Genomic DNA, 19,386 nt, shown 5'->3' with positions numbered 1-19,386 from the left:
CCTGAGGAACATCTTGCGGATTTGGTGGCCTAGAAAAATCAGCAACAAGGAGCTTTGGAGACAAACAGGGTAGCGACCGATAGAGTAAGAGATAAGACAAAGAGCTTGGGGCTGGATCGGCCACACGTTGAGGAGACCAGATGGACATGTAGTCAAGAGGGCACTGGAGTGGAACCCACAGGGGAAGCGAAAGAGAGGGAGACCCCAGCACACCTGGCCACGTACGAGAATGGCAGAGTTGGAGAGGAAACATCTCGCGTGGAATAAGGCAAAGGGCACTGCACAAAATAGGGTTAGGTGGCGCGCTCTAGTTGAGGACTTATGTTCCACTAGGAACGAAGAGGAATAATGAATGTATTATAAAACACGGCACAAATTGTAAAAATATACAAACAAAACAAAAAACAAAAAGACTTTATTTAACGAAAGTAACATAATTTACTGGTTGCCCAGTAGTTTACAATATGGCCCTCCCTAATTTTACATAAAATCATTTACATATTATATACTTATGAATAGTGATTAAAATTAGAGTTAACTTAATACAGCGATACTACACACCAAAACATCTAATAAGATATATATATTGAGAATATGGAATATACTCAGACTGCATACAGGTATGCAAAGTTGTAGTATCTGCAAAGTATGAGCTGACTCCAAAGATTTAAGTGAGCAGTGGTACAACTTGAATGTGATTTGTCATGTGTAGACACGTACTTTCATTACTAATTTATTTCAAAACTCTTTGTACTCGTTTCATCTAAACTTTGTACATTCCAACATCTTTGTGGGAAAAGCATGAAATTTTGAAACATTTGACCCCCGGGGATGGGGGATAGTAAATTGGCCGGGAAAGCCTGGCGAGAAGTAGGTGGGGCAATAAACATGGCTACCTCGAAAGTACTCGAACCGAGAAAAACATTCCAGTGATTCATTTACAGCGTTGGTTACACTATTATCTGGGTCGAAAAAATCGGTTAGTTATCGACAGTCATGAACAAAGCAGAGTTTGCTGTGTGCCGAATCAAAGAAAAGCTTCCCGGCAATCAAGGGTTTTTAACAAAGGGAAGCGGTTGTGTAGTTCACTGCGAGACGCTGACAACTTCGTGGGGTTGGAAATGCCATCATTTTATTGTAACTCCCAGTGTCGTGCTGTGTCGGGAAGATTTGTCCTCAGACAAGACTTTTGTCGTCGAATTCTTGAGCAAAGATAAAAGAGGACTCGAAACGTTCGAGGTGAAGCAAATGGCCGAAGTTTGCAAGGATCTTGCTGGCCGCAGTTTAGACGGTGACTTTATCCGTGACCGCAATCTCACCTTCTTGTCTGTTGAACCACTTGATAAGCGCGGCTTTCTAAAGAAAATGGTCAAGAAAGGTAGTCTGCAAACATTTCGTCCCTTGGATTGCCTCGACTCTCGGAGTAAATTCGAAGAGGAATCGCTAATTAATGAAGGCTTGTTCTGCCACGTTATTGCAGATTTGTTTAGTGAGTCAACAAACCAGCCATTTTCGACTCAAACTTTTAAACTTGTTTATGAGTCACAAACTAGACAGTTTAGCCTGCAGGACTTTGGAGGATCAGCTATAACGTTCAGCCAGGGAAAGCCTCCAATTGGGGCTGTGATTTTCACTAAAAAAGGGGAATTTGCGGGAGTTGTAAACTTTGCGGAGGATTGCACCGTGTCGCCTGTCTTCTTGCCGGAACCTTCCATGACAGGTTTGTGAACTGTGAGCCATAATTATGAGACTTTACTTGCTATTTACCTGAACGCGTTCTTCAAATATACACCCAGGGTGTTATTTTAAAGGATTTTTTCTTTTAGTAGCTGCATGTAGTCTATACTAAACTTTTTCGGCAGTAGTTTGTCCAATTAGCTCTTTGCAGTTACACCTGTACTTTATTTGTTAGAAGGTACAAATTAATGAGGTTCTCTATGTAATAAATAATTAACCAAGCCAGGAGTATGTTTTTGGCAAGGGGGGAGGGGTGGGAGCAATGGTCGCCTGAAATGTCAGTATCTCTCACTGTCACCATATGTCACTGTCAATTTTTATTTTGCACTTTAGTGTGTAATGCATGCTCTCTGCACAGCAACTCAGTGTAAATTGGCGTGACTTGGTGTACATGTACAAGCTGAAATTGAGAAACTGCAGTAAAATCATTTTATTTTGAACTTCAAACCATACAATGCTGGAAACCGCCTGAAGCAGAAGTTCATCCAGCAATGCAGCACAGAATTGTTGTTTGCTCCATTACCTCTTTCCACTGTGAAATTATGTAAATTGCACTAAGAAATCCATTCATTTAAGTGAAGGAAAAAGTCTAAAAGAACACACTGAAAACTAGTCACGGCAAAGTAATTATGTCTACAGGCAAATTGATTGGTTTTTATTTGTATGGTTTGACCATGTGAAGAAAAGTTCTTCATACAAAGGAGTTCAGTTAAAAGAGTATAGCCTGACTGTGAAACCAGTTTTCTTGAGGCTAAAAACTTAAATAAACCCCATGGTTGACTTAGTGATCTTGCTATGGATCCATGTTAAGTCTTGTCAGAATCACCTAAAACAATGAGACCTTCCTGTGGCGTCATTAATGGTGAACTCCTACTGAAAATGTAGTTTATTCATGGTGCTTTTTTCAATTTCAGAGAGCGGTCAAGAAGAGAGGCCAAGGTCATGTGATAGAACGAATGTCAGTGCACTATCAATGGCAAATGATGAGGAATATTTAACTGAACGTAATCCAGAAGAGGAAACACATCCTGAATCTGATGTTCTTTGTGATGAAAACAGTCATGGTGTGAAATGTTCAAAAGATGATGTGTTGCATTACAATAACAATGCTAGACTGTCCTCAGAAGGGTTTCTCCCACATGGGGAATTGACAAATTCTGCAAAATCTGAATTGCCTGTTGTTGATGAAGGTAGTAGCATTGGTATATCGCAAGAAGACCAAGGCTTTACAGATAATGTTACTTCTGGTGCTCCATGCGAAACTGATGAAGTACAAAGTGGAAATATTTTGGATTCTAGTAATGGTAGTACTGCAAATGTAAAATCCAACTTTGAGGAGAGCCCAGAAGAAGATAAATCAAACTTTCCTGTTACTGTGGAGGAAGCCCCTGTTAAAATGGAAGATGCTGAGAGAAGTATTAGTCCAAGCTCAGATACTCAGAGGCTCATAAATTCAAATGCAGAGATTGAACAGACTGCTTTGAGCTCACTTTCAGGAAGTAGCATTACAAGGGATGATAACAATTTAGTCACTGTCATTCAAGGTACTTAATTTGTTGTGCTAGTGTTTTTAGACGTACACTGTAGCTTCTTAGTATCATGAGCTCACATTTTTTTGATAGCACATGTTGAACGTTTTAATTTTTAAAGAGGAATTGCAATGTAAATTAGTGCCTATTGCTGTTTGGGACTTGTACACCATGTCCAGATAATTGCCTCTTAGTCTGATTCTCACTCTCTTATAGCAGGTGTTACTTTACAGGGTTTCCCTGGTGTTGGTGGAGGTTTTACTGTTACGTATTAGAAGTCAGAATAATGTTAACAGAAGTGAAGCAAAAGCTGAAATGTGTCTTAAAAGGAAGCCTCGGAGTTATAACCCTACATGTATAAAAAAGACTCCTTAAAAAACAAAAAATGCGAAAATAAATGTCATTGAATAAATCTTTTGATTTGAAAATGGGGTTTCAACTTGGATTTGAAAAGGATGGTAGCTTTTGGCTTGCTAATACATCCCTAGTTAGCAGACTGTTCCATGGACTAAGCCAGTAAAATAGGAATATTTACAACTATTCAGTCTCACAGGTTTAATGTAAAGTTTCTTTGAGTGCATTGCTCTGGTAGACTTACTTGAGGAAACTTCAAAGAAATGCTCAAGATTCAATTGACAAACCCAGAAAACTATCTTATAACACTGAATTAATGAAAAAACATCTTGGTGGCTTACAATCAGTTAGACTCAGCCAGTTTAATAGCTAACATCAGTCTCGTACATGTATGGCATTTTCCCCTTCATGGTTAGTAAGGGACAGTGGGTTCCTCTAGATTTGTTTGGTCACCAAAGTAATTAGTTTCCATAAATTTATGCAGAAAATGGTGAGAGTTATTCTCTCAAATATTGTTATGGGAATCTTTATTATATCTTATTAGTAGGTGAAATGAAGCCTGTAGAAATGGAAACCACTGAACAAGTAGACACTTCAAGTGAGGAAATTGCAGAGCAGGATCATTTGGTGTGTAGCAGTGGAGGGATTGTATCTTCTGATTATGAAGGTTCAGTTGCCACCAAAGAACAAGGAGACATTAGAGAAGCTGTGATTGAATGTTCATCAGATAACGAAGATGGACAAATGGTACCAACCAGCAAAGATGACTTGGGAGGCGATGAAAAAAAATTGGCAACTGATGATTCCAGTTTTTGCATCTATACAGAGAATGAACCTGTTGTTTTGGTTGGCTCCATGCCAGAAGACAAAAACAATGAAACAGATTCTATTCAAAAGCCAAATACACATGTGGGCACAGAAACCAGTGTCGAGAATTTACAGGGTGGTAATGCAACATTAGTAACACTGGATGACAAAGATGTGACTGATTATTCAGAAGGGACATTTAATACTTTATTAGAAAACTCTGAAGTCTCTATTTGTGTTACACCTGCTAATGGGGATGATGTAAATCAAGGTGAGGAAGCTGACAATTTAAAAGAAAGCCACTGCTTCCAAGAGGATGTTTCTGAGGATTTCTGCCAACAAAATTCTTCTGGGGAAGGTTCATTTTCCACAGAAGTTACTGATGAAATGACAGGTGAAGAAATAAAAGATTCCCAATCAAATATGGACAATGATACTGATCTTCCTGGAACTGAATCTGCAGAAGTAAGTGATGCAAATGTTTCTTTGACTTTGGATCAAGTAGATGCTGAAGAAAACACAGACGTTATGCATAGAGATCTTAATGGACTTGTTGAAGCAGAACTTGGACAGTGTTCTCCAAGATTTGATGGAGATCAGGCAGTTAAAACACATAAAGAATTTTTCAAACTAGCTGAGGAAGCATTTGCTTCAGCTGAAATATGTGAAAATTCTGATCATAACCAGAATGAATTAGGCACAGCTGAATCACATGATCTCACTGGAGAAGTGCAGGTGGACAAGTGTCCCATTGAAGACAGTCTTTCCTCTGATGTTGCCTCCTTGGAAAAGGAGGTTGATGGACAGGATGTGAGAGCTATCTTGCAACCTGATGCAAATGAAATTGAGGGTGTTGCCAAGGAAGTTTGTCACAATTCCATTGAAGATACTCCTTCTTCAAACGTTGTTACCTTGGAAAAGAGAATAGATGGGCAGGATATCAGAACTGTCATAGAACCTTCTGGTGATGTCATGCATGCTGATGCAGTTAATAAGGAAGTGTGTGGAGTTTCATCCCTAGATGATGCACTTGTTCTGCAAAGAGTTGATGCAGGTTAGAACTGTAAATACAACATATTTATATAGCAGACTTTATTATTAGAGTCTGGTCTACGGCATTATTAGAGTCTGGTCTACAGTGCCCATATGATACATAAACTTGAATGGGCACACCAACATTAACTTGTTATTGGCTGACATCACTAGTACAAGATATTTTTGAACCATTCAAATTAATCCTTGCAATTTTGCTACTATTGTGTAGGAACATTTTGACCCTACTTCAATCCCCACAGGCAAATTCATTTTAACACAATTCTAATCTTACTTTGAACAAAATGTGTATCATTAGTAATGTAAGTGCTGGTCAGGAGAGCTCTAGACCTAGTCTTTTTATTCTTAAGCTTTGTTGGTTCTCAGTGAAGAGAAAATCATTGTGAATAACATTTTTAGGTGGGTACATGAATTTGATTTTTTAGTTAGATTTTTGATTTAATTTTAATCATCAATTTTGCTATGGGAATTTGAACTTCTACATTAAGTATTATAATCATAATTAAACAAGTGGCATCATTTTCAGGTACATACACGTGATTGTCTGGTTGTGTTTTTGTACACTTTGTATATATGTACAAAGGTTACATATGTGTACTCTCTACTTGTTTGCTTTTTCACCAAAATAACTGTTTTGTTGTTGTTGTTGTTGTTGTAGAAACTCTTCTGAATTTTTTTTACGACAAACCTCTCGTTCCTTGAGATCTTTGTTCACATGCTTGTGAACTGAATGACATTTCAGTGTTTCTTGTTTCCTTTGTATACAGTTGCATGGGTGCACATACTGTGTACTCCATAAGTTTTTATTTTCATCAACTGATATTGCTTTGTTGCAGATTCTCTTCTGACTGAGACAATCACCAACAACCCTCCCATTCTGAGAGATCTTGGAAAATGCCTGGACACAGAATACCAACATGGACGAGTACCTTGCTGGAGAGACCTGGCTGAATTGTTGGATATTCCACCAGAGGCATATGAGCACTGTGGTACCTTCTCAGCGACAAGTCCAACTGAAGACTTGTTTGTGTTTTTAGCAGCAACAAAACCTCAGCTTACTATTCAAGATATTCAGGAGGCCCTCAGAGATATTGACAGACATGAAGTAGCACAGTTACTAGACAGAAAAATTGCAGGTTTGTGTGAAGAATTGTTAGTTGTTTAGGGAATATCAGTAATGGCTGTTGTTGTTTTGTTGTGGAATGGACTCTGGAAAATCATTGGTTGAGAAGCTGGAGGGCCTTAACCTAGCATCAGGAGGAGTTTGATTGGGGTGTGGCAGACCTGGGGTGGTGGTGGGAGGCGCAGGGGCCTAATAATGTAGGTCTGCTGTAATTTTGGGCTCGTCACTTTTCTAGATCCCAGTCCCTTACTCCCATCAGGTGTATTAAATATTATTGGTTACTTGATATCGAGTAACATCTCCAAGAACCACCTCATGCTAGAGAAAGGCATTCCAGATCCATCCAAAAACTTACAATAACGTGAAAAAGACCTCATCTATAGGTTTTTTTTTTTTGGGGGGGGGGGGGGTATGCCTGCTGGAGGGTGATCTCCTCACATGAATGGAAACTTGTAGTCATTTTGACTTGTCTTTTCAACTGCATATAATTATCTGACTGTGTGTATTTTAATCCACTAGGTGGGATAATTAGCAAGGAAAGTGTTGTTGGCAGCCTTGTGGAAAGAGATGACACAGACATTCTTGGTCGGATGGCATTGAAACTTGATGGAAAAAGCATAAATGACTGGAGAGGTCTGGCACTTCAGCTGAGCGTACCACAGCGTGTATTGAGAAACTTCGGTTCTCATCAGAGACACAATTCATCCTTGATGCTGTTAAAGTACATTCCAATATTTGATCCTGAGTTGACCTTGGAGCACTTGAAAGGCTGTTTGGTCTCTATTGGCAGACAAGATGCTGTTCAAGTCTTAGAGAATGCTGGAATTCCAGGTATTACATGTACATGTTATTTTTTATCTGTACTGTAGGAGATATTTAAATATCGTCTTTGAAGCTGTACATGTACATTGAAGGATATGTGAACCTTAATTACGTTCAGAAAACGCAAATCTTATTTTGACCTGTGGCTTTCTGGAGTTGGTTGTCCTGTGCATGGTTATATGCAGAAAAATCCACATTCCTGTAGGGACACCAAAATGGCCACCCTGCTTGATTTTTGCAGGAGCATGTCACGGCCAGTAAACTGGTACTGTTACTAAGACACGTGATAAACATGAGCATGTGGGCAGTCCATATGAGGTCGTCTTGGCGATGGATCTTTCTTCTCCATTTAGTCGCCATAGGCTTTGCCATTTTGTGCTGTCAGTGTTGGATTTTGGTGATGGCAGCCATTATCGAAATCTGAGGGAATTTTCCTTGTTTATTTTATATGTTCATGAACACAACTTTGAATCGCCTTGGCTTTGGGATGCAGGGCTCGAAATTAAAAAAATCGTAAGGTCACCTTTTGGCGACCAACTGGAGAAATTCAGTCGCCAGATGCAAATTTTTAGTCGCCAGTTTGTATAATCAAAAGAATATCAATTTTGGGGCTGGTTAAAAGTGTTTAAGCTTGTTTAACTTCATCATCCGGTTTCTGGTCGTGTGGAACTCACTCGCACAAGTAATTACGAAAATACGAGGACAAAAAACTAAAATAGTTATACAAAACAAGTAAATAAGAGTTTCTAGCCGCTATCTTTGTAGCTTACGGGAGCCAAACATGACTGTATGGAGATAGCACATATGAGTGTAAAATGGGGTTGACTAGCCTACACGACTTCTATGGTTCGTGACATTTGTACATTTGCCGTTCTCTGTTCAGTCACTCGACCTTTCTTGTCACTTCACTCGTGTTCATGAATGGCACTTCATGTTGTGTAATAAGGAGGAATTTTAAGTAGAGTTGAGCCGTTAGATTGTGCTATGGCAAATTTTTTATAGGTCATAGGTCTGCATGGTTTCTGCTGTTATCTGCATGTCGACTCATTGAGTCTGACACCTCTGTAATTTGCCATGTGTTTATGCATTGTTTAGGCTCATTTCTATTATAAGATATGCTTTTAAGTCTCCATGAATTTGCTTTTTGAGGAACAAAATATGAAATTTACCATGAACATGTTGCTTACTTGCATTTGGTGCTGATGGTTCCGGTTGTTTCTTGGCCTTACTAGAGTCCCCCAGTCCAGCCATTTCCACGGTTCTTTTTTGAACTGGTTTGCTGGGTGGTGTTTCACGGGTGGTGGTCAACTTCTTTTGAAACGAAAACAGTGTCGGCTGTGATTTTGGCTTCACAGTGTTCAGGTTTTTCAAAGATTTGCCATGCTTTTCTTTGTCTTTGTCATTGGCTTTCCACTTATTTATGATGGGAACAAAGTGATTGGGCTCATACCAAGTTCCAGGGCGATTGTCAAAACCTCCCACTCTTGACCATTGAATGTTTACTTGGCCCGGTGGTATTTCTGATTCAGGCGACAATCTTGGAATCACAATTCTATGCAACAACTTTCGATAGCGGAAATTAACATTGGGGTAAACAGGACAAAGTGGCCGTGATATTACAGAGGCTAGTGCTAAGAGATTCAAGAAAGATGACCATTCCCCAACAGTACATGTAAACAATGCTTGAACTTTCACTGCCTGGCACTTGTCCTGAGTTTCTGAAAACTTCTTTTCTGCTTGACGTTTATAAGTGTGATTGAAAACAGTGTTTCCACGGAGATGTCGGTATCGCTGGACATTTCGCAAAAGACTGGATGCTCGGCATAATATTTTGAATTAAAAAACAATTCGCCAGCTACAAGAAGTCGTAGCAATGATGCCAGTGACTCATCCCCACAAAGAGCAATGGATGTTGCATTGTTATGCATGAATGGACGTTACTAATTTGTTATGCATGATGATTTACATTGTCTCGCATTGTGTTCTCTCGGAAACCGGTGGAAACCCAAGTGGAAACCACGTGAATATGTGAAAATCAAACACTTCATTATTTCAGCGGTCTTTTTGCAAAATTCTGCGCCTGTGGTACCAAGGGAATAGCTATAATGGCATTGAAAATATCGCGGACAGAAGTTGGTAGAATTTGGAGGTAAACTTGCTTTGTTTATGCGATTTGGCCTGTTTTTTTTACGACGCAAGCAAAGCAAGACGAGACAAAATGTTTGTTTTACCTTTAATCTTCTAATTTAAATCTAAATCATAGAAAAATCTGGTCGCCACATATTTGGCGACTAAACCAGAATTTTTAGTCACCAAAGAGAAAATGTTAGTTGCATTGGGGACCGGTCGCATTGGGGATCGGTCGCAATTTCGAGCCCTGGGATGTCAACCGTGGGAAGAGCTGTATTTGATTGCATTTGTTGATTAGTTCCAGTCACGGCAGATACATGTAGCTCAGTCTTCATCCGGTCTGATGCAAAGTGTTGATTTTAGCAATAGAAAGAGGTTGAAAGGCAGCTAGTGAAATCATTAAAAGTGCCTATGAAGTAAAAAATAATTGCTGCTTATTTGAAAGGCTTTTCCAAGTAAAGAAGAATGGCGTTTCCCTTTTAGGAATATCTTTTTTCGTTCTAGAGATATTTACGTTTTTGTATTATGCAAATGAGGAAAGCGATGACATCATAGGTGGTTCCAATTGAACAGTAAAACACCGAATCAAGAATATCTCTAGAAATATTGGAGCAGTGTTCTTCAAACTTGGCACCACAAATGTGCATCACAAAAGAAACAGAATGACACCTTCTGTGTTGTTGCCATGGCAACACTTTTAGCTCCAGTCTCTTTCTGTGAAAAACCAAATATGCCAATTTACAACCCTTCGAAACGGGACAGAGGGTCTTGCTCGGTACACACATGATTCCCATATTATCTTAACTCTCCCCGTTAGATTGTTGGGAGTGGATGATCCTTGTTTAAGATAAAACCTGGTAATGTTAGTTTTAATTAAAACAGGACCAGCGGCATAACTGTTGTCATGGCGACGGCACGACGGGTGTCATTTTGTTTCTTTTGGGATGTACATTTCTGTTGCCAAGTTTAAAGAACACTGCTTTAATATTTCTAGAGATATTCTTGATTGAGTGTTGAACTGTTTTAGTGGAGCCACCTATGACGTCATCATTTATAATACAAAAACGTGAATATCTCTAAAACGAAAAAAGATATTCCAAAAAGGAAAACGCCATTCTTCTCTACTTTGAAAAGCCTTTCAAATCAGCAGCAATTATTTTTTACTTCATTAGCACTTTAAGGTATCATCTATATCAAAGTGACTGTGTCGAACATACTCTCATAATACTCTCATAATCTTTGATTACCACTAGTTTATCATAAATATACAGTGGGCTTATTGACTTGTCCCAAGGGTAATGGCGTGGTCTTTCTTACTTGACAATGATTAGAACTTGATGATGAATACCTTTCAAGACTTTCAACATTGATGGAAAAATAAAAACCAACTACCAACTAACTTGTCTACACAGGCAATCAATTTTATTATCCATGAAAGTATATCATTATACATTTGAATCTGGTCTTTAAAAAACATTCTCAACAAACAACCAGTGTGAGTGCTGCATGCCATGACCAGACAGCTACTGATTTTCTGGTTCAAAGCACAAGGCAGGTTAAGCATGTTTATGTTTATATTTTCTAGTTTTGATGGCTATCACTGCTACAAACTCCACAACACTTTTGTTCTGAAAGACACTTTTATAGAAGAGACATCAAAGAACCCATCACTGTTTAATTGTGGATTGTTATTCAGGGGTTTCATTAAGGGCTGGGCACCTGGCAAATTGACCCCCTGCAAGGACAATTTTGCCTACCCGGTCTGACCATCTAGAGTAAAGTTTTTCTTACAAAGAATTTCAGTTCAAAAAGTACTGCTTGCCTGTGAAAACCAGTTGACCTTCTGCTGTAAACCTTAATGAAACCCCTGTTAATTAATCAGCTTTCCAACAAGCTTGTAATGACCAAAGTAGGCCAGGCTGATGGCAGTTCAATTGCTTGTATATTGAATAATTTTGAGCGAATTTAAGTTTCTTCTTTTTATTCTATTGTCTTTGTTTCAGGGGATGAACCTGTCAAAGATATTCTTGATGACTCAGACCTACTTGATCAAATAACAGACCTTCTGAATGAAGATCCTCCTGTCCCTCACTGGCGACATCTTGCAAAGGAGCTTAAAATTCCCCAGGAGAAATGCAAGATCTTTGAGCCAACAGATGACAGTAACAGCCCAACTAAACTGTTGTTTAAAAGTATTGAAAACTGGGAGCCAGACTTGACATTTGAAGAGCTTGTTTTGGCACTTGTGGCTATGAAAAGACATGATGTATTAAATGTCCTCCAGAAATATTTTTCAAGTAAGTTGAAATTTTTCACCATCATCAATCCTGGTACTGTAATATAAATTTATGTACTTTTCCCCAATTTCAAGTGTACGTACAGGTATCTTCTCTGGCACTTCTAGCTAGGAAATATAAACAATTGTTGTTTGGTTTGTTTTGAATTCAACAACTACATGTATGCCTTGAATTAAGTGATGCTAAATTAACTTGTACAGGGGTTTCATCAAGGGCTGCACACCGGGCAAATTGACCAGTTGCGAGGACAACTTTGCCCAGTGGGTTTGACCATCTAGCAGAAAGTTTCTCTTACAAAGAAGTTCAGTTGCAATAGCCTTGGCCACCTGTGAAAATTAGTTGCCCCCCTGCTGAAAACATTAATGAAACCCCTGCAAGTACAAAGTAACAATTCTCTTGCTAACTTTTCTTACATCTATTATGGCTCTTAGGTAAGGTAGGTAAAGTCTGCATGTGAGTCAAGTGGCCCATCAGGCTGGAGCTTATCCCGGTTTCTGTAGCATGAAGCGACTAGGAGTATTTCTACTCCCCCCTGGAAGGGATGCTAGTCCATCGCAGGGTTACCCCCAGCATTAAGTTCGCCGGTACCCATTTATACACCTGGGTGGAGAGAGGCACTGTGAGAGTAAAGTGTCTTGCCCAAGAACACAACACAATGTCCCCGGCCAGGCCTTGAACCTGGACAGCTCGATCCGGAGACGAGCGCACTAACCATGAGGCCACCGCGCCTCCCATTATGGCTCTTAAGGTATGATTTATTAATTCTCGTCTTTTACACCTTTAGCTGATGATGTTGACCAGATTTTGGAAGAAAATAATCTTTTAGCACCAATGGAGGATCACCCAGATGAAAATGAAAGTTAAAGTACAAGTAGTGAAATATTTTCAATAGATGCTAAAATTCTGTTGATGAGCAAGTAGTGAAATGCATTCAGCTGCATTGCTTTCTGTATGCATTGCATGCCTATAGTGTCAGTCATTATTTTAAATGGGCTTAGGAATTCATGGAGTAATTATTTCTCACTTGCAGCTCATTTCATTACAGTCACTTTCCTTGCAAATTGTGTTCTAGTTATCTCATCGAGTATAATATTTTTTTCATCATGAACTCATGAATTCTACTCATGTAATCTCTGTGCATATAATCTCTATGCTCTTTCCCAGAGTAATTACAAATATTTTTGGCTGGTTGGGGTTGTTTGGGGGGACCACCTACTGTAAGAAGAACAAGAGTGTGTTTTTCTTGTGCTTATTCTTGTGTTTTTTGTACCCTCAATAGTTTATAACAATGGCACAGCTTGTGCTCATGCTTAAATATTTCAATACAACTTCAATTAAGAAATTTATGTATTGGTGGAACCATTTTGGTCTGTTTAGTATTAGCTATTGTAGGGTGTCATTTGAATTTCGACTCAATTTGGGGTCTTGTAAAAATATCACAAATGCATACATGTAACTGTAGACCGTATGTCGCTCACACATGCAGTGATACAATACTATGCACATGATCTTTCCACTTCAAACGTACCTCTAGAATATAGATAGTATAGACAGAGACCTGCACACCTTAATGTATTCGTAGTCTCAGATTAAACCACTGTTGTGTACATTTGTAATCATGTGGAAGCTAAGTTATGTGGTCATGCACGTGCCATGTTGCCTCGTGTAGGCGTTGAAATTTAGTTATTTAATTTGCTCAATGATATTAAGCTAATGGACATGTAAATAATATGTTGGTAGGTGTAAACATAAGCAGGCTTGTAATTTATTGGTGGCCATTAATTTTAAATTCAGCAGACTCGCTGGTGCCGGATTCAGTAATTATTTTATGACTGTTTGTCTACCTCTAAGTTCTATTATTGTTGTAACATCATCACCATCGTCAAAAACTTAGCATATGTAGTTGGTGTTAACCCCCAGGTGGCGCACTCAGTCAGAACTACAGTACATGATTAAAATCAGGCCAAAAGTAATACCAACATGATAATGACCCATCCCTTCCAAAAGGATTAGATACACCTAATCCCGGTAGATTTTGTTGATGGGAGTTAAGTTGAGTATACAGCTCGGTTACAAATACATGGTAAGTGTGTTAAGGTACGTGTCTTGCCAGTTGTTTACCAAATTGGATTAGAATTTATCGTCTCCAGGTTCAGGAGTGTGTAAGCCTACATTACTGATATTAATCTGAAAATGCTGTCAGAGAATGGAAAGAAAATGTCAAGAAGTATCAAAAACTACTGTGTTCTGGAAGGACAGTCTCCTTTAAGGGTGGCATGAAATTAATGTGATAATGACAATTGTTCAGATGTAAACAAGATGACAGCGGCCTTTTCTGAAATACATGTCTTTGCACATCAGGATGAATGGTGGGTTAAGTAATACCCAAGGTTTCCAGAGATTTTGCTGATCTTGCTCCGTAGAACTGTCTGCATTAGTTGTAACACAGTCGCCTAAAGATGAGTATTTTTCTACGCTTCGTAGTAAATGTACGTGTATTTTTTCAATGGGTATTTCATGCGTGTAATTAATTTCGTAGTAAGTTTATTTAATCTCTGCTTTATTAAAATCCATGTACAGAATTATCAAATATTTTGTATAGCAATTAAGATCAATGTCATTGTATAAAGCTTCGGGTAATATTTTTTTATCATCAATATTATAACTGTTACAGTACGCAGAATCGAAGCAATTGGTACAAACTGAACTAGGCTGTGTGAAGGGATGAATGGGTGGGGCCGGGAAGGTTTAGCAAGGGAAGAAGATTATTTTACAGTTGGTTAAGACATTTTCTGGACAGCTTATTGGTTATCCTTGACTGGGATGACCAGCTGATGGGGACGTGTTAAAAGATTAAAGTTCTAAGGAAGGAGAGGGCAGATCCTTGCAGTGAAGATGTTTGTTTTGTGCAGTTTTTGGTGATTACTCAATGAAGAGCTCTCATTGAATATAATGCCTAGCAAGTTTCCGAGTTTGGAGTGTCCTGTAACTAATTTGTTTCTTGTCACATTGCTTTCTACTGGTATGTTTAAGTCTTTACACGTGATAAGACCTATTAGGATTTCTGGACTAGAGCTGTTTTCAATTGAGTGTCGAAAGTAATCAGGCCGTTACCTTGGTTTAGTTTTGGTTTTACTGCGGTTTGAGATTGGCTGAGTAGTCTAATTGGTTAATTGGTTTGGTTTTCCGGTTTAACGACACTCAAATGAATACCGCTCTAACAAGTCAGTAATTTGATCAGTGTCATTTGATTTGTTTATCATATTTTTGTAATATTGAGACGGCTAGCAGATAAAACGACAATTGACAAGACCTTGTTTGCCCGGCAAGTATTAAGAAGTCTACGTAACAGGCGCTTCAGTAATTTTCCAACTCTCGCCCGCTGGAATAATGTATCAACTGACTGCAGGCTGACTGCCGAGCAGAGAAATTGAGTTAAATTGTCGTTCAACTCTTGTCAGCTGTCGTTTTAAGGGCACTACACCTGGGAGGCCGAACTCCCTTTTAAAACGACAGGGGTGCTCGTTGTACCTTTTAGGGGTTAAAAAAGCGGTTTTGGTACCCCTGAGGGTGTTGAGCCTAAAAGGGTCCACAGGGGGGAGCTTTTGCAGTACCTTTTAGGGTACTGAGCCGAAAAATATATCACAAGAGGTAATGTGTTAGAATGGGTACAAACTTTTCAAGCCACGCCCACAAAACAGGATCTTGTTACCTCTCCTCAAAATTTCCGACGAGTACCCCGTCCTTTTGATATGGGAGTCCCTTCCCCCCCCCCCCCCCCCCCCCGCGGTACTAGAGTGAAACTTTGATTTGATACAGATAAGATAGTACCAGAAGTCTCCTGTATATCTTATTATCTGCACGCTGATTATCGATAGGTGTTTTGATGCTATTTCGTCATCTTATTGCGTCTGTTTATTTTGTTTGCCTCAGAGCAATTTGTCCAAAAAAATGGATTATGGGTAAATACTATTTAAAAATTGGGGATTGTAGCGATTCTTGAAGGTAATAATAAACTGAGTTATGAGGAAACGCGTCTGTATTACATGTGTTCAACCCATGTATAATGTTTTGTAGCCGATATAGCGCGCGCTCTGATTGGCTTATTCTAGGGGATTCTCCCGTTATTCCCACGAACCGACTACGGACGTGCAAACACAAAGTAAAATGTACGTTGCAATTTGAAAAATGTAAATATATTTTCTTTTTTTCTGAGAATTGTAGCGGCTGAAAATTATGACTGGCGAGGAACACTGAGAGTGAATTCTATTACCCTGACAAGCCACAATAAGCTACAATTTCAGCGAATTCACAGCGTTAAATTACGAACGAGTTGGTCCCGGACAGGACGAAGGAAACAGCCAAACAGCTTTTAATAAGCCCTATAGAGTGGAACCTCCATTTACCGTACCTCTTGCTGGAGATAGAGCCGCGACATTTGAGAGCAGAACCGAGGTCTCTCTCATGCCAACCATTTGCCTTGAAGGGATAGTGGTAATAGTACAGATCATTGTACATATCGTAGTCGGCCTTTGTGTTTCCATCGCACTGATAAACATTACACCAATTTTTGTACCAATTATAATCAAAAGCAACAGACCACATCACAGCAAGTGTTCTGTCGATGGTTGGATTGTAGTAGGCCAGGACTCCAACGGCTCCCGTTGCGACTGGTCCAGCCATCGTGCGAAGTCTTCTTCTTCCTGGGCGACTCACCTCCTTCAATTCGTACAACATGGCTTGTCCTGCGAAAAAAAAAAAATTAATTTAGGTGAAACCGAGTGAGAATGTTTGTCACTCTTCCGACAAGCTACTGTAGCCTCCTACGCAGACGATCTATGGGCTCGTCACGCATTCTTCCTCCCCTACGTCGGGAAGGAAGATTGCGTGACGAGGCCATTAGGCCAAAGAGGCTACCGACAGGCCGGCAGTTTCCATGTGGGGAACTCGGAACTTCAAAATGCTCATAAAAACGCCAACGAATTTAGTTGGATTAAGTTCGATTTCCGCACGCTCGATTGTGTATCTCAAGCGAGGAGAAACGGTCATGTTGGACATATTTCCGGGGTCATATTTTGTTACGCTGTGTCTTTCAAGATCAAGCGTGATTACTACTATACTAACGAGCCTCTGCAAATGCTATATTCACTTTTACCATCATCTACAGAATGAGGCAAGTTTTCTTCCGCAGTGCCAGAAAAGAAGTTGGTACTGAGGGCGTCTGCCATTTCATTCCACTGCCGTTGTCAAAGCCAATGGCCACTTTGCGACTCATATCATCAATGACTTCTAAAACGTCTTTCAGCACATCGACTGCAAGCTTGACGCCTTCACGGTTCCTGGATCAACTAAAATTTTAAAAAAAGCAAGTTAGTGTGATCTTAATAAAACCTTTGTACCGTTTCTAAGAACCGAAATCTTGTAAAACCTTACCAGAGGTTGTACCGATCTAGGGAAGCATATAAAAGAGCACCAAGGGTGAAGAAATCAACAAATCAAATACTTTGACTTGTTACTCGTTGGCCGGGGAGGTACTCCCTTATATGGGCTATATAGGTATGTGCGGCCCCAAAGGGTATGGTTTTTCAGCCGTTTTGGTCATAAATAGGTTATCGATTTTGGCCATTTTGGTCACAAATAGTGTATGGTTTTTGAACTCTAGTCTTGAATTAAGTATGTTTTTTAAAAGAAGCTACTTTTTCATCATTATCGATAACACAAAAGCCCTTCATAAATTATGTTTAGGGCAACTGTGTAAGCCGCAACGGTCATAAATAGGGCATATATTGAATCTTTGGTCAGGTCACAAATAGGGTAGGGAAAATCGCGGATTTTGGTCATAATTAGGGTAAGGGTTTTGGGAAGCGGGCCGCACACCCCCACTCAGTTTTTCTGGGAGTAACTCCCCTCCCCTCCCCTCCCCCGGACTCTCTAGTCCAGGCTGGGTCTCTCTCTATCACGCAACTCTAGCTCCCGGGAGAGGGACTTTACTCCTTGCGTGACAGTAGTTACTCGACTGATGATCACAAAATGTTCAGTGTCAGACTCCTTCGTAAACTATTCAGCTCCTGATTTTCACGAGTGGCGACAAACCGTTGTAGCTCTGCTATCTTTAAGAGTGCTACTTCTGGAAAAATTGAACAGTTTTCGTATCTTTTGATTTTCTCTCATACCTACTGATAGCGCAACGGCTGTTGTTAATAGAATGGATCACTGGTCATCCTCACAGTTCAGAAACAAATGTTATCCTTATTATTTAACTTAAAGACGTTCGCGCGAAAATTTTCAAGTCGATAGAGATTTTTTTAAAATTTTTGCTGCAGTCAGATAATGAGTTACTTGTGTCAGAAATGTAGAAGAAATTGGGGGTCATCGACCTAATTTCAGAGAAAAAGCGTGTGGAAAATTACTCTGATGTTGAAAAATTGGCGCGCGAAATTCAGCAAGGTCTACAGGAGTTTATAGTTAAAAATATCGAAGCTGAGTCAACGGAGGCAAACGATCTTAGTTATATTTTGTAGAAGTGGGTCTGTTGCGTCCACAGTAAGGATGCGCAGGAACAATTAGCGCGAACGTCCTTAAATGGTGTTATGTGGCAAATCAAACATCTTCGTAAAACTAGCCCAACTTTTCTATTATTAAATGTTCTAACTGATATTCAATCTTGATCCACCTATTAGACAATCCATTTCATGTGTCCACTTATTAAAATTACTAAAGACAATTTACCTTTAACTTTGGACATTTCGTTTTCTTGGTCCCTCAAAGGTCCTCAAACTCTTCGGCCCTGCGATCGCTTCAAAAGGGCTTCAAGTTCCTACATAGAAAAAAAGAAAACAGTCACCCCTAGCTAATGCGACCTGATCAATGGCCGAATGTTGCTCAGGAAATTTGGATGTCACTGGTTTACCAGTGCTATCTTTGAACTGGTAATGATTAAACACGACAAGAAGCTAAATGTAATATCCTTTCAACATTCGATCACTTACTACATTCAAGTACCAAATATTGTGAACTTTATTAAAAAATGAAAGAAAAAATATTGTTCGCCTCAGTGGGACAACAGAAACAGGAAACTAAGTTTAATTCGGTAAATAATTATTTACACTTTTCATTCTTTCAAAGAAAGCATTTTTTTTCACCCAGCGGTGATCTGGATAAACAAAATCAAATAGCATGTAACCTGCGGCTACCGGTAACGCTATAAAACTGTTGTCTTTTTTGAGTTGATCAAGTAAAAAGTTAGAAAATTCTACCCACAGCCAAAAACAAAGCAAACACACACACAGACACAAACCCCCCAAAAAAACAAAAACAAAAACAAAAAAAACCCCCGCAAATATGATAATTTCTTGTCACCTGGCAATTGGAAGCCATTTTAGGATAGTGGTCCAAACCAGCATCTGATAACGATGCTTCAATTTGCTTTGAAAAGAACCAATTCTTAAATGTTAAAATAACGATCAGCAACATTTCAAAAGTTGATACATTTTATTTAGAATGCTTATACAATATTTAACCGTTTCTCTGACTT

General features: G+C 39.3%; 2 protein-coding genes across 2 annotated transcripts; one reads left to right on the top strand and one right to left on the bottom strand.

Annotated features, from left to right (window-relative positions):
* The first annotated feature begins 863 nt into the window (after positions 1-863).
* Positions 864-15,884, top strand: LOC110064893 (uncharacterized). Its single transcript, XM_089275665.1, has 7 exons — positions 864-1,720; positions 2,652-3,281; positions 4,165-5,481; positions 6,317-6,616; positions 7,123-7,434; positions 11,559-11,852; positions 12,637-15,884. The coding sequence occupies exons 1-7, from the start codon at positions 997-999 to the stop codon at positions 12,714-12,716; spliced, it is 3,657 nt and encodes a 1,218-aa protein (XP_089131791.1). The 5' UTR covers positions 864-996; the 3' UTR covers positions 12,717-15,884.
* Position 15,885: 1 nt separating this feature from the next.
* LOC149101598 (DELTA-actitoxin-Aas1a-like) lies at positions 15,886-17,195 on the bottom strand. Its single transcript, XM_089275666.1, has 2 exons — positions 17,008-17,195; positions 15,886-16,597 (listed from the first exon to the last, which is right to left on the bottom strand). Exons 1-2 carry the CDS (start codon positions 17,078-17,080, stop codon positions 16,170-16,172), a joined length of 501 nt encoding a protein of 166 aa, XP_089131792.1. The 5' UTR covers positions 17,081-17,195; the 3' UTR covers positions 15,886-16,169.
* Between the last annotated feature and the right edge of the window lie 2,191 nt (positions 17,196-19,386).

This window comes from Orbicella faveolata, unplaced genomic scaffold, assembly GCF_042242905.1.
Source record: "Orbicella faveolata isolate gen_17 unplaced genomic scaffold, um_ofav_v1 contig_37, whole genome shotgun sequence".
NCBI classification, from domain to species: domain Eukaryota; kingdom Metazoa; phylum Cnidaria; class Anthozoa; order Scleractinia; family Merulinidae; genus Orbicella; species Orbicella faveolata.
This window is presented reverse-complemented; position numbering and strand designations above follow the sequence as displayed.

What these genes read in the sequence shown, in the direction of transcription:
- LOC110064893 (XM_089275665.1), top strand. Translation starts at nt 997, where the DNA reads ATGAACAAAGCAGAGTTTGCTGTGTGCCGAATCAAAGAAAAGCTTCCC. An exon ending in GCCGGAACCTTCCATGACAG is followed by an intron (nt 1,721 to 2,651) that starts GTTTGTGAACTG and finishes TTTCAATTTCAG; the next exon opens with AGAGCGGTCAAGAAGAGAGG. An exon ending in ACTAGACAGAAAAATTGCAG is followed by an intron (nt 6,617 to 7,122) that starts GTTTGTGTGAAG and finishes TTAATCCACTAG; the next exon opens with GTGGGATAATTAGCAAGGAA.
- LOC149101598 (XM_089275666.1), bottom strand. Translation starts at nt 17,080, where the DNA reads ATGGCAGACGCCCTCAGTACCAACTTCTTTTCTGGCACTGCGGAAGAA. An exon ending in GCCTCATTCTGTAGATGATG is followed by an intron (nt 16,598 to 17,007) that starts GTAAAAGTGAAT and finishes TTTTTTTCGCAG; the next exon opens with GACAAGCCATGTTGTACGAA.